The sequence below is a fragment of the Phalacrocorax aristotelis genome, chromosome 3 (genome assembly GCF_949628215.1).
Source record: "Phalacrocorax aristotelis chromosome 3, bGulAri2.1, whole genome shotgun sequence".
Classification (NCBI taxonomy): Eukaryota; Metazoa; Chordata; class Aves; order Suliformes; family Phalacrocoracidae; genus Phalacrocorax; species Phalacrocorax aristotelis.
The window spans coordinates 87,356,395-87,370,012 of record NC_134278.1 but is presented as its reverse complement, the minus strand read 5'-3'; the positions used below and the strand labels follow the sequence as shown (position 1 = coordinate 87,370,012).

The 13,618-nt window shown below is 41.4% G+C and overlaps 1 protein-coding gene across 5 annotated transcripts in view; it reads left to right on the top strand.

Moving 5' to 3' along the window:
- Nucleotides 1-13,618, top strand: part of WDPCP (WD repeat containing planar cell polarity effector) — a 156,561-nt gene that overhangs the window by 131,266 nt on the left and 11,677 nt on the right. For 3 of the 5 annotated variants that reach the window (XM_075088383.1, XM_075088384.1, XM_075088381.1), the window contains exon 16: nt 7,820-7,955. In XM_075088383.1, coding sequence (XP_074944484.1) covers nt 7,820-7,955 — 136 coding nt within the window. Of the gene's footprint in view, nt 1-7,807; nt 7,956-13,618 lie in introns of all 5 variants that reach the window. The other 2 variants (XM_075088382.1, XM_075088385.1) reach the window with 1 other exon arrangement.

Below are 13,618 nucleotides of genomic sequence, written 5' to 3'. Positions count from 1 at the left end.
CTCCTCCAAACTTCTTCATGTCTACTACTGCACAGAAAACAAAAATGCGCTAGCAACTTGGGGCTTGGGAGAATACAATGCCATGGGAATCACAGCATCAGGCCTGTGGAGGGTTTTTGTCTGGCAGCTACCAGAAATGTACAACAACTTCAAATCCATGCTTTTGGGGTCTGTTGGGTTTTTTTGGAAGGGTGGAGGTAAAAATTCTGCTTGTGTTATCTCATATTGCAGAAATCAAAACTTTATGGGTACTATATTATCCTTTTTGGACCTCAATCACTCCCAAAGATTCAAGATGAACTCTGCCTGCCCAGGCACCAGAGTCGGTGCCCCAGGGAATTTCTTCATATCTAAGGGATATGCAGGATGTGTACTCGCATGCCCTTGCTGCCTCTCAACTCCAGCTGTACATGCAGTTTTGCTTTAGGAACCTGTACCTCCAGTATTGCAATATCTTTTTCAGTCTCTGTCATCAAGAGTTTAAATACAGTTCAGATCAGTGTTAGTGGCCCAGCTCCAAATGAGGAGAATTGCTGCAATTCGTTATCTTGACAAATTAACTGGTCTGAGGCAATTCCTTTTTGAGAGAGATACAATTAGCTAACTCTTGAACTCTAGCCTTGCTGCAGTGCTATGGCATAGTTATGCACCTGTTCAAAAAGCTTTAATACTACAACTAAGACTTCCCCACCTGTAAATGTAATTCCTGCACTAAGAGCTTTAGTGTTATGCAGCCATGCCTTGCTGTCCTCCTGCTGCTCTCGTTACCCCACTGTATTGTGGGATAATGACACAGACCTCATTGGTAAAGTACTCTGACTTCAGCTGATTAAAAAAAAAGGCTGTAACCAGACCAAGGCGGTACAGCCTCTAGGGGAGGGTCAGTGCTGGAAACATAGGGTCCTTGTCACAAAACCACCAGAAGACCCTGGCACAGAGAGTATTATATCAGAGAGACACATCACCAGTTGTCCCATGCTCTGTTTTGAGTACTGCTTCCTGGTGCAGTGGAAAAAGGCGCCTTTCCTGTCCATACAATCCATCGCATAGAAAACAGTAGCTACGCAGACCTGAAACAGAGATTTTCTTTGGAAAAGGAAGCATCCTTCTAATGGTGTGCTCTCCCTGAGCTTTATTTAGGCAGGAGTTTCTAATTGCAATCCCTTGGTCCTTATGTACCTAGTGAAAACTGGGTTGCCATCAGGTACAGTACCCCACTCCTGACATGGACAGGAGCTGATGCTCCAGGGATGACAGAGTGACCTCCAGCCTTGCCCTGCTTTCCCTCACCCCATGGCCTGCAGGGGCAGCTCTCTTCTGCCTGTTTCTACCAAGCAATGAAAATACATCCACAGCTACACATTGTTCTTCCAACCCCATGTGGGCAGATGCGCTTCTCATCCATTTGCCTGTGGAGAGCAACTCCTTCTGCCCCTCAGCTGTAGCTCACCTCTGGGCATCATCTTCCCTTGCACAAGAGCTCCCAGATGCTAAAGGATATCCCTTAACAATTTGCCCAAACCATTCACTTTTGGAAATTGAGTTTGGGATAAAGCTGTCCTGCAGAAGCCTTACGTTTGCCTAGAGCCACTTTGTATGGACTTGGTGGGTGGGAGTTTCCTTGAGCTCCTCTTTGAACTCCCAGCCTTTAGCATTCAAATCATTTAACCCTCAATTTCTTTTCTGCTTTATCAGTTTGGCCAGCTTCCAGCTGGCAGCATTTGTTTGCAGGCTTCCATTCTGCATCTTGTGTTTACAGATGTATTTATTTTTCAATTAACCCCCTGAAATGGTTTTCTTCTCCCCTGAGCTTACCTGCCTCTGGTCTGGCCGGCACATCTCCCTGCTCTGGATGCCTGGAGGGCGGAAGCCAGGAGCGGAGACACACAGTCCTTGGGCTGGAAGTGCCAAGCAGAGGGTGTGCCCCTACATGGGCGTCACAAAGAGCAACTGAAGGAACACGCAGGTTTGGCAGCACCTGCTTTGCCCATTGTGGGTGGGGGCTTGCCTCTGTGGAGTCTCTAGAGCATCACTTAAGAATAATCAAGTCTTCCCTGAATGCTTTTACTGAAATGCTCTGGAGCACGCACCCAGATTTCCACTGCCACAGCCTTCAACCCAAACAATGGGAATGTCTCTGTTCACCAGCAGCTTTTGCCCAGCTTTCCTTTAGAACAGGTATTTCTAGATAGCCACTTAAACAAAACAAAACAAAAAAAAAAAAGGAAAAAAAAAGGAAAAAAAAAAAAGACCTGGTCTAAAGTACCACTTACCAAACCAAAAAATACCTAGTCACCAGGAATGTCTTCCCTCCTGTGTCTGCTGTAATTACTGAGCAATAGCAGCCTTAAGTTGCTTATCTTGTGTCTTGGCACTCCAGCTTGTTAACATGCATCAGCAGTCAAGAGGAGAGCCGCTTGCCTGCTGCCAAGTTTACGAGGCAAACTTCACATGGTTCGGGAAACGAGACAAAATCTAGAGGTGCAAGATCTCTATTGCTGTGACACTAGTCAAGCCTTTGAAGTGAAAGGGCCTGGAATTGAAGCAAACCCTTGGTTATTCAGTCTCTTTCAGCTGGCGACCCATCACAGCTTGGTACTACCACATCTGGATCATCCTGTAAGACACACCTTCTCTTTTTAAATTAAATAATATTGGCACTGCTAGGGTAGTTCCTAAGGAACCTGATTACTTAGGCTCCAGGGAGATGTAAAATGAACTACTCAGCCTATATAGTGGTTAGCTTAATTTTGTGTATGATTCTAGCAGAGCAAATGAGTAGCAGAGATTGAAATCTCAGCTGGAGCTAGTAAAGACTTGGCGTTTCCATTTGCAGAAAGTTTTAAAGCCAGGTTTCACTGCAAGCTGCAGAAGACTGCTAAATGAAATATAACTGCCTATGCTACAAAAAAAAAAAAAAAAAAAAGGAGTTGTTTATAAATGTTAGGTACTTCTTTAGTTTTATCACATAACTTTTATTTTAATTCTTAAATTTCCTGGCACATCCACTGAAACAGTTTTGCTGCTGCTAATATGCCTAATACCCAACTAGTGAAATAATTACATGTTATGCTACCATTAAAGGTTGCTTCTACTTAGTGATTGAAGTGCCTTATCTTCTCAGGTACCAAATTGTTAAATTATGACACAAATGGGAAATATTCTGGTTCAGTGTACCTTTTCCAGCTCTGTCAGCAGTAATAGTTGTTCTCAATGAATTTTGAAAGTACTACAAAAACAATATTTTGCAATTTTTGTTTGTCAGATGAAAACATGTCAGCACAGGGAAGTAACAAAATAACACAAAAATAATCTAAAAATAAGAAGCCATGGAAAACTAAACCGAAAGAAGCAGAGGAGTTGAGAGTAATATTTTTACAAACAAAAAATACTGCATCGTTTCCCTGCAGGAATTTCTTGAAAGTAAACTATTTTATTAAAATCTGTTTTTTTGGGAAGGCATTTTCAGGAAAACAGTTGTAGCCAGAAAAAAGAGCTGACCACACTCAAATCAGCAGTGGAAGTTCCCACTAATTTTGATGCCAAAAGAATTTTACCCAGTGGCTTGAGAAATACCTTCATGTAAGTTTGAGAAAACCTGGGGTAGAGTTAAAGTGGAGCAACCTGATAATGCTTGAGGTCATGCTCAATCTTACACCTCCTGCAGCAGTTATTTGCCTTAAAGGAAAAAAGCACAACAACAAAAAAACCCTCAGAAAAGCGAGGGCGCTTGATTTCAAGAGGTCAAAATAAAATTTTTTTTAAAAATTAATGCATAATAATAACAGGAGATATGAACTTATTCACACGGAAGTAGCTATTCAGGGAAAAAACTGTTTAAATGTCAAAAAATAAAATGTGATTGTTTGGGTTATGACTAAACTGTACTGTTTTACAGCACTTGCTTTGCTTTAACCATTTGCATTTCTTCAGACCCTTGATTTGTTTCTGTCAGAAAAACGCTACTATTTACTTCTTTTTTTTTTTTTTAAAAAAAGAGCAGTATGTCTGAAGTCTGTGTGGTTCACTGGGAGTTCATTGGGATATATTCACAACTCCTGAAGCAAAAAACCTGATATTTTATCTTTAGAAGGAGTTACATTTTTTGAACTTATTGAATTTTTAAAAGATCAGCATGAAGAGTTCTGATTAAATGCTTGCTTCAGCATTTTAAAGGCTTCTTGTGTCCCTGTTGCCTAAGGAGGTCGTACATTACGATTGCTCTGTAAACATCAGATTGTACAGAATTGGCTCTGCATACCATGCTGGGCACACAAAGAATTTGTCAAATGGCTTATCTCTCACTTATCAACTAGTTTATTTTTCATGGCCAAAAAAGGCTATATTTTCACAAGAGCAGCTGCTACTTTGTAAATAATTTAATGGCTTCTATTAAGTAGAGCTGTCAATTTTGAAAACGATATTAGAAGATTTTCATTTTACCATGGGATTGCACGTTTTAAAATGCATTTTTTTCCCTGGAAGTCCAGTGGAAGATACTGGAGAATGGAAACATCTTCTGATTTGCAGACACAGATCCATAAGAGAATAGACACAGTTAAATAATGATACAATATGAGCAGGGAAGGCATGAAATCTCATCACCTGCATATGGTGTTCAGAGAGCATCCTGCTCATTAAAGCATAGGAAAACTTTTAGTGGACTTGTAAATAAATGCATTTGGCTATGTCAGACAGGCACTAAATGTAGCAATAGCAGCTATCAGCAAATTTTGGAAATGCAGAATGTGCATTGTGCGGTCGTGTGTATACAACATTATCCTAATATTGATCATGACAATGAGATTTTGTAGATAAAGATTTTTAGAACTATATAATTCATATTAATGCATCTGATAAATTACTTTAATGATGAAACGTTAGGTGTGATGCTGTATCTCAAGTTTTTAAAATTTAGATTCAGGTCCTAAAATGCTAAGCAAATACTAGGTTAGAATTAAAAACAGCAAGTCTATCATGCAGTAGGCCAAAGGAAGATCCCAGATTACCTGAATATGAAATCTTAGGTGCAGCTTGTGATACCTCCAATGCGAGCACAAAGTCAAGTCTTTATTAAGCACGAAACCCTAGCCAGAGCCCTCATCTAGATGTGAGGACCACCACCCTCTCCCAGCTCCATGATGTTGTTGCCAAAATCCTTCCCTTTTTAATTAAATGTGGGATATTTTGCCTCTTGTTTGAGAAGGACTGTGTTGTTTAAAGTGTTCCTTGTTCATTTGTTTTTCCTGCTATAGCACTTCTCACAGGGAACACAGTCCAATGTCTCACAACAAAAATGTTTATTTCTTTACTCTAGAGTCCATATCTGATGGTTTTGTGGCTTTGAACCACTCCTGGCATCTGATCCTATCTAATGTTGTACTGCAACACTGCAGCTGTAAACCCAGACTAGAATGTGTTCAATCCTCGTAACTTGAGGTCAGTTTCAGATATTTAATTTAGATATGAAAGTGCAGAGAAATCTATTTGCACTCCTGTGGGTAAGAACCCCACTCATCCCCAATTTTGGCTACAACTCCGCTTGCATCTGACAGACTGCTCTGTTTTCCATGAGGTTCCTATGGATCCAGAAGCATTATTTAACTAGGTGTACCTGTCCTGCATCCACAGTGAAAAATGTCAAAGTCAGTGGCCATGGTTCTAATTGCTCATAACATTCATATATTAGAAATATGCTGCATGAGGACTGGATAGATCCAAATTGTAACCCACTCCACCTTACAAAACTCTAGGTTCCACCCAGAGCACATGCATGAGATAGACTGAAGTGATTGACCTGAGAGGGCTGTGATTTATTCAGATCTGGGTCTCAGAAGGTATGAGAAAATGCAAAGTAACAGTGTGATGGAAAGAGATCAAGACAAAGCTGACTAAATCCTATTTTGTTTCCCTTCTCATACACAAACCTCTCTAGATATCTGTCAGGGTTTTACATTCTGAAATGCCACTGCTGCTTGACGCTAGGTCAGCCTCAAGACTGATGTCTAAGGAGGAGCCATGGACATCATGTATTGGTGAAAGTTTGTAACTTTAAGGGGATAAGTTATGTAGGCCTTAGACATCACTGAATAGGTGGATCAAGAAAAAAAGAGAAAAAAAAAAGATTACAACAGCTTGACTCACACTGTACGCCTTAGCTTTGACATTTAGAAAACTAAAAGGTTTAACATTTCCCTTCTTAAAAGCTAAGGCCGAGTGAAGAGAGAGGCTCTTCAGGACCAATGACTTGATTTACAGGTGGAAGCATGGCAGTGAGAGCTGCGTTCCCAAGCAGAGGCTGTCAAAGTTTGTCCCACAAGAGCTGCGGTGGATTTTGCCTACACACACAGAGCAATTTTGTTTAAGCCCTTCCCCAGAGTTCTTCACATATCAAAAGCGATTTCTCCTGCACCTTTTTAAGGTCTCCATATTGCTGCCTTCCTTCTTTTGGCTGCTCACTCTGCAACAGGCTGCAAGAAGAGATCTCCAGAGAAACCTACTATACTTGCCATTGAGTTTCCTAGACATGGAGCATTGCTCATACACCTTTTTTCTCCCCTCCTTTTTTTCCTCTTTGGATTTTTTATTCAAGGTAGAGAAGAAGTTGCACCAGAGCTGGTTTAGTTCCCTTACTGTAACATGATGTGCATGCTTGGAGGTGTGTTGCCCCTGACCCAGTTGGTTGGTCTCAGTGATTCCCCACATTGCTCCATGTGTGGGAAATGGCAGCACAGGTGGAGAATATCAGTTACCTGAGAAAGCCAAACAAGTTGCCACATTTCACCCTCTCTTGCACCGCAGATGCTAATAATATTTAGGTAGCATGAAGACTCCACAGCAATTTTACAGCATTAGCATTTCAGGACTTGGAGGTTCAGAAACACAAGTACATTTGCCCTCCTAAGCTGGTGAGTATTCTGGGTCTCTGGCCAAAATGTAAACTAGCAGTATGGCAACGCTTGCAAAAGTATTATATTCTGTACACTACCCATGGTGTTGCCATGGGTATCGTGCAGATTAGCTTATACAGGATCTGGAAAGGCAGAGAACAAGGGGAGAAAAACAAGATTTAAAAAGAAAAAATGCAAAAGGGTCTTGCGATTTTGAGAAAAAATCTTTTGAAGTCTTTATCTGTAACAGGATTTTTTTCCTTAATCCAAACTCTGCTTGCCTGGGGTTTGATTAATTTTTATTTATTTATTTATTTTAAGTCTCACACCTGAATATACAATTCCTCCTCTATATTTTAAGTGGTTTGGGTATTTTCAAAAATTTTCTTCTTCAAAGGACTCAGACTGGAACTTGGGAATTGGAGGCCCCTCCTTCACCTACTTGAAGACTTCAGATCTTGATTGTGAACCGAAATATTTTGAAACAAAGCTAAGGAAAGTCTTTATTTTTAAAGGAAGGGGTTACACATACCCTTGTGGGGGAACAGTGCAATTGATAAAACTTTAATCTGTATGGCAACAGTGAAATACTCACACACAGCAGCCTTTGGCAGCCAGCTAGACCTGCTGTCCTTGACAATTTAGAGAAGGCTTTTCCTCCTTGCTAACTAAAGGCAAGACACACTCACTTTCTCCTTTCCAAAAACTCTTGGAAGTGTTATTGTTGCTGGTCATTAGCCACTTGGCCTCCTTTTCAAGGGGAAAAGTCAAGGGTGAAAGCTGTATAAGCGCATGGTTTCTATTTAATTTCATCCATTACAAGAGTGGACACCCTCGTCCTTACTGACATCTAAGGCAAACAGTTGTCAACTTAATTGGTACTTTTAAATTAAGTAAGCCTGATATCATATCTTGAGTCATCTTAACAGAACTTCTGGGGCAGTCAGACGAAGAAGACCCATCTTGCGAAGCTTTCGTTGACCAGTCTTCAGAATACAGAGGAGACCGCAAGCTACCTGCTCCTGGTCCAGCCATCAGACAGCCAGTGCAGAGCTTCTGCCTCAGGTGAGTGGCACAGGAAAGGCACATGGGCAGCTTCTGTGTCTATTAAAGGTGTTTTGTAAGGCCAAGGAAAAATCCTGTATTTCCATAACAGAAAATAGAAGGGAGGGGGAAACAATTAACTAAAATACTTTTGAAATGTATGTTTGATATTCTGAACTTTCCTGACAACCTGAATTGTCATCTGCATCATGACTGTAAACACAATAAAACATTTTAAGATATTAAGTAGGAACTAATAAAAACTTGGAAGCCAGAAGGACATGGCAGGGACACAAAGCAATCTCCAGAAACATAGACAGTTCGTGAGCATTTAACATGCACTAGCACAATGATTTTCAAATTAAACAGTTTGGGCAACTGCAACCTTCCTTGATGAGTGTGCAGAAAAGAGAAATACAGCAACGGAAATGCAGTTATGGGTGGTAAACAGAACTTTTTAAAAACCTAACATGATCTTCACATATTTTTGTAAGCTCATCATTAGCCTGTGATCAAAATCCCTGGGATGATCTTTCAAAAGTGCCCTTCTTCCAAAGTTGATTAAAAACTGGAACTTACTTACTATGAGGGAAACAACAGGTCTGACAACTGGGGTTTTTTTGCGGTGTTTTTGTTGCTAGTGAACCAGCACACCACCTTGCAATGGATGGGAAATTAGTATGAAACAACTCTTCTGCAAAGATTAAAAAAGCATTTATTTCTCTCACTTTTCTTCATGCATTCTTGATAGAAAAGAAACAATTATTTGTTCCCAGTTAGCATATAGATGCACTTATTTTTATTTTCTATGCCTACTGTATGTAGGAACATTTTTAGTAACTCTACTGTGAGTACAACATTGAAATTCCACATTGACAAATCATCCTACCATTTGTATATAACTGTGTGAACACTCTTCATGTGAGAAAGAAACCCATTTCTTTCTCCTTCTGGAAATCTATATATCATCTAGTTTTCTGTCTTTCCTTACACAAAGAACTTGAGCTTTTGTAATATCACATATAATATCCATTATACCAGCTGCACACCACTAGTGAAATACTTATTTTCTACATAGCCTACAACTTTTAGGATACAGAACACTGTCTGAAGCTTTCAGAGCTATCTGATGGATTTGGAGATGGAGCCTGCTTTTAAAAATATAGGGCACAATTATTCTGTCTTAACTTCCGGGGTGGAGATAGCACTGTATTGATACAGGCAAATAATAAAGAGAGTAAGATTGTGCTGGAGACTGTATTGACTACAGAGGGCTTTCCAAGTGCTCCAATAAAAGGAACTCCTTTAACAGAGCACTAGAGCAAAGGCTAATCCCAACATGCCTCTTATCCCAAAGTATAAACATGCTATCCTCCCTTCAGCTCACCTTTTCCCTTTTGGAGGTTGCTATGACTCACACATCTCTGGCAGTCCTGCGTCTGTCTTCATCAGGCGTCTTGGGAGAGAGATTGCAGAGTTCAACTTTACTCCTACTCCTGGGCTCCCCAGCTTGACCACGTTTGCCTGTGCCTGCCCAGGCGGGTCACCAAAGTTGCTGAGCCTCACAAGTGGCTCCTTGCAATCGCCAGAGCTGCATGAACTGATGGGATTTCCTGAGGCTTTTGTTTGCCTCTTGCCGGGTTGGTGAGTATAAAGCACGGTGCCCACCCATGCAACCAGCAATTCTGTTTGCTGACACCCGGGTGCTTGCAGCTGACCTCCCCGAGGAGAGCCAGGAGTTTTTGGTCACTCTTGCAGAGCTGTGAAAGAAAACTTCTCACGGCTCCCCTGACTGGCCACAGCCACTTGAAGCCTGCCAACACGAATTTGGGTTTTAAAGGCACTCCCTGTGACAACGCCAGTGGCTGTGAAGGTCACCTGCTGAAGCACAGGTGACTCCAACAATCTCTTCCCTGTGCTTAAAAAAAATGACAGACGGTTACAAGCATGTGACTGTGGCTTGTGTTTTGCCTCCAGTTTCACAGAGTTTGTTTCTATAATACATCTGCTGGCAAGTCTGCATCAGACTACTTCATCTGAAGAAATTTGTATAAAGAAAGATTTTGAGTGTTAGGAGCCTACATAAATAGGGATGTTCTCAGTTTGCAGTCATTGCAATGCTTCATTTTCTGCTCAAGATTGGAGCATTGGACTGTGATTAATGGGATAAAATTTAACAAGTTGAAATGCTGGATTCTGCACCTAGGATGGAGTAATGCTGGGCACAAGTATGAATTGGGAGAGGAGTGGCTGGAGAGCAGCCCTGCAGAAAGGGATCCTCGGGTGCTGGTTGGCAGCAGGCTCGATCAGTGTGCCCTGGCAGCCAAGAGGGCAAATAGCATCCTGGGGTGCATCAAACACAGCATAACCAGCTGGTCAAAAGAGGTGATTATCCCGCTGTATTCAGCATTGGTGCAGTGTCACCTTGAGTGTGATGTGCAGTTCTGGGTCCCACAATTTAAGAAGGATGTGAAGGTCTTTGAATGCATCCAGCGGAGGGCAACGGAGCTGCTGAAAGGGCTGGAGGGCATGTTCTATGAGGACCAGCTAAGAGCTCTGGGTTTGTCTTGTTTGGAGAAAAGGAGGCTGAGGAGCAACCTCATTGCTCTCTCTAACTTCCTGAGGAGGGGAAGTAGAGAGGGAAGTGCTGATCTCTTCTCCCAGGGATCCAGTGATAGGATACATGGGAATGGTTCAAAGCTGCACAAGGGGAGGTTTAGGCTGGACGTTAGGAAGCATTTCTTTATTGAGAGGGTGGTCAAACACTGGAACAGGCTTCGTAGAGAGGTGGTCAATGCCCTGTGCGTGTCAGTGTTTAAGGGGCATTTGGACAATGCCCTTAACAACATACTTTAACTTTTGGTCAGCCCTGAATTTGTCAGGCAGTTTGACTAGATGATCATTGTAGGTTCCTTCCAACTGGAATATTCTATTCTATTCTATTCTATTCTATTCTATTCTATAGATTTGGCTGCCTAATCTGAGACATTGGCAGAGGACATAGTTTATAATGGGTAGATGGTTACACAGCACACGAGGAAATTTCTTTAAATTGATCCCACATGTGAACCCAAAATTGTCCTATTTGCTTTCTGCTGCCTCAGTGAATTCACTCAAAAAATGGTGACAACAACACCTTACTAAAATGCAGTGAAGTTTATGAAATCACAGCTGTATAGTGCTTGCAGCTGAGCATCTTAGTAAGTGCACAGCAACATTATTTTTCTAACTGATTTCCCACATCACAAATTCATATCTGACATTTCCACTGTCCACTTCTTCCCAGCCTCCAACCACCACCTGCAGTTTCAAAGTCAATAATCAGGACACACTCTCCCTCCTGTAAAGGGCCTTCATTGTTTGTTAGCTTGGTCCTTTTTTTTGTTTCATTATTGACTTTCTCCATTTCTCATGCTGTTTAACGCTAGTCGTTGGTGTTTATGTATTCTGCTCATGAGATAAATGTACATCCTGAATCATTTCCTATTTACTTCTGAAGTCTTGCTCCTCAAGAAAATCAAAAGAAGAAAATTCAATTTTTTAATAGATTTACTACTATTCTTCTCTGTTCCTTAACCCCATGAACAATACATCCTCCTGTATTGGCCAAGTCGCTTCAGCCACGCTTTCTATATATTACTGTAGGCAACTTGTTGATTTAAATAATTTTAAATCAGCATCATTTAAATCCATGAGATATTGTCTCTGAGGACTTGATTGGTGGTCTGGGGAGCAAGGTTAGTCTATAGCTTTTGTTTGCTTCATTCCCCTGCATGTTGGCGTACTGTGACAGCAAATACAGCCCTCGCTGGTAATGTGGCAAGAATCAGCTCAGATCTGGGACTTCTGAGTGTTGCTCCAAGTTTAACATGAGGGAACATACTGCTGCTCTCTTTCTGACCTTCCAGATGTTTGCCAGTGCCAATGGTTCATTTCTGCTGTTATCCATCACAGGTGTCAGCTAGGTCACAAACGTGAGCCATCAACCTTGAAGTTGGATCTAACTTAACAGTCGAATCTGCTTTGAGAAGTGGATTGGGCTGGGTGACCTGCACAAAAGTCAATCTATTCTTTCCAAGTTGAGCCTCAGTGTTCAGTGTCATTAGTCTTGCAATAAAAACCACACAACCTTATCTGTACAAGTAAATTGCAAGTCACATGAAGCCAGCAGCACTGCTCATGTACACTTGGCCTGCATGAATTCAAGGGTACTTAACAGTACTCCCAGGTTTTGCTGTCTTTGGGGTAGCAGTGGTTCCCCTAATCTCTGTAAGACACCATGACAGGACTTTGCAGGTGTTCAGCAAGAGTACTCAACAGCCACTCTTCTTCTTTCCCAGAGTCTTTTTTAATCTGCCTTGGCTTTACATCTTTGTACCAGCTAGTGACACCAAACACATTAAATCAATTGACCTACATTACTGCATTTCTAACACTTCTACACTGTCAGACCCAGATACTGTCCAAAATCTATATGTCACCCAAGTTTCTGGAAGCTCATCTCCAGCACATACCTGCACTTCTTTGTTTCCTGTATTTCAGCTTTGACAGAACCTTTGTTTTGGGACAGCTGAGGTGTATCTCATGATTTACACCTAGCGAGCAGCCCTGGGCAAGGGTCCTGTGAAGACTAGCAGAAGTCGTTTCTGTTTAACTTGCTTAATAAACCTTATTACTGATACCCTTCAGGGAGCCTAACATCTGCGTATGTGTAACAGAAGCCCAGTTTTCTGGCTGCGTGATTAACAAATCACTTCAATTAACTCTTCGCATCATCATCACCTTTGCTGCTCTGCCTAACAAGTAAAGCCATAGCCTGAGATGGAGACAGGGACAGAAAAGACTGTAACCAAAATTATCATTCAAAACAGTCTCAATGGTTTATTTCTCTGATAATTTATTATAGGCAAAAATCTGGTTTCTCTTCTTGCCTTAACAGTCAGAAAGCAGAGTGCTTAGTCTGAGACTAGAGTATGTTTTACAGAGAAAATTGGCTTAACTCCATGACATTTTATGAGAGTAGCAATAGTGTCACTGTCAGTGGAGAACTGTAGTCAACTTTCTGAACCATGCACACACACACACACACAAAGTAAGTTATGAGCAATAAAGATTTCAGGACAACACTCCAGATAGATGCATTTTATTTGCTGCATGGTTTCTTCACTCTACCATGAAAAGGACAGTTAAATACCACCAATGATGCACAGTCTAGTGAATAATTTTACAAGACAAAGCTCTCATCTCTGGCTTAAGGTTGCCATTGACCATTGTCACTCTACCCCTCCAAGTGTCAGATATGTTATAGCCTAGCAAATCTTGTCCTCTCTCTCATTATCCTTGTTATCTATTTAAGGAAATGTTTTAATCAGCATAACTCTTTTGCTGCCTGTAAAAAAGGAAAATATTTTCAGAAGGTATGGGTGCTGTTGTTCAAAGGACCACAGTAATGTACTGATCCTCTTGGCAATGCATTAAAGGAACTGATTGTCTCCCTGTGGGACAGCTTATTTCTGGATGAATCAACTAGTGAGTGCCTGCGACCATGCCAGAGCCTGGTATGTAGAAGTCAGCATAGAGCTATGGCTGCACTCACTCCTCTGCCATTGGTATTGGTAACTGTGGTGTGGGGTTCCTCACCGTCAGTCTGTCATTCTGTGTCCTTACCGTAATGCAAGTGGATT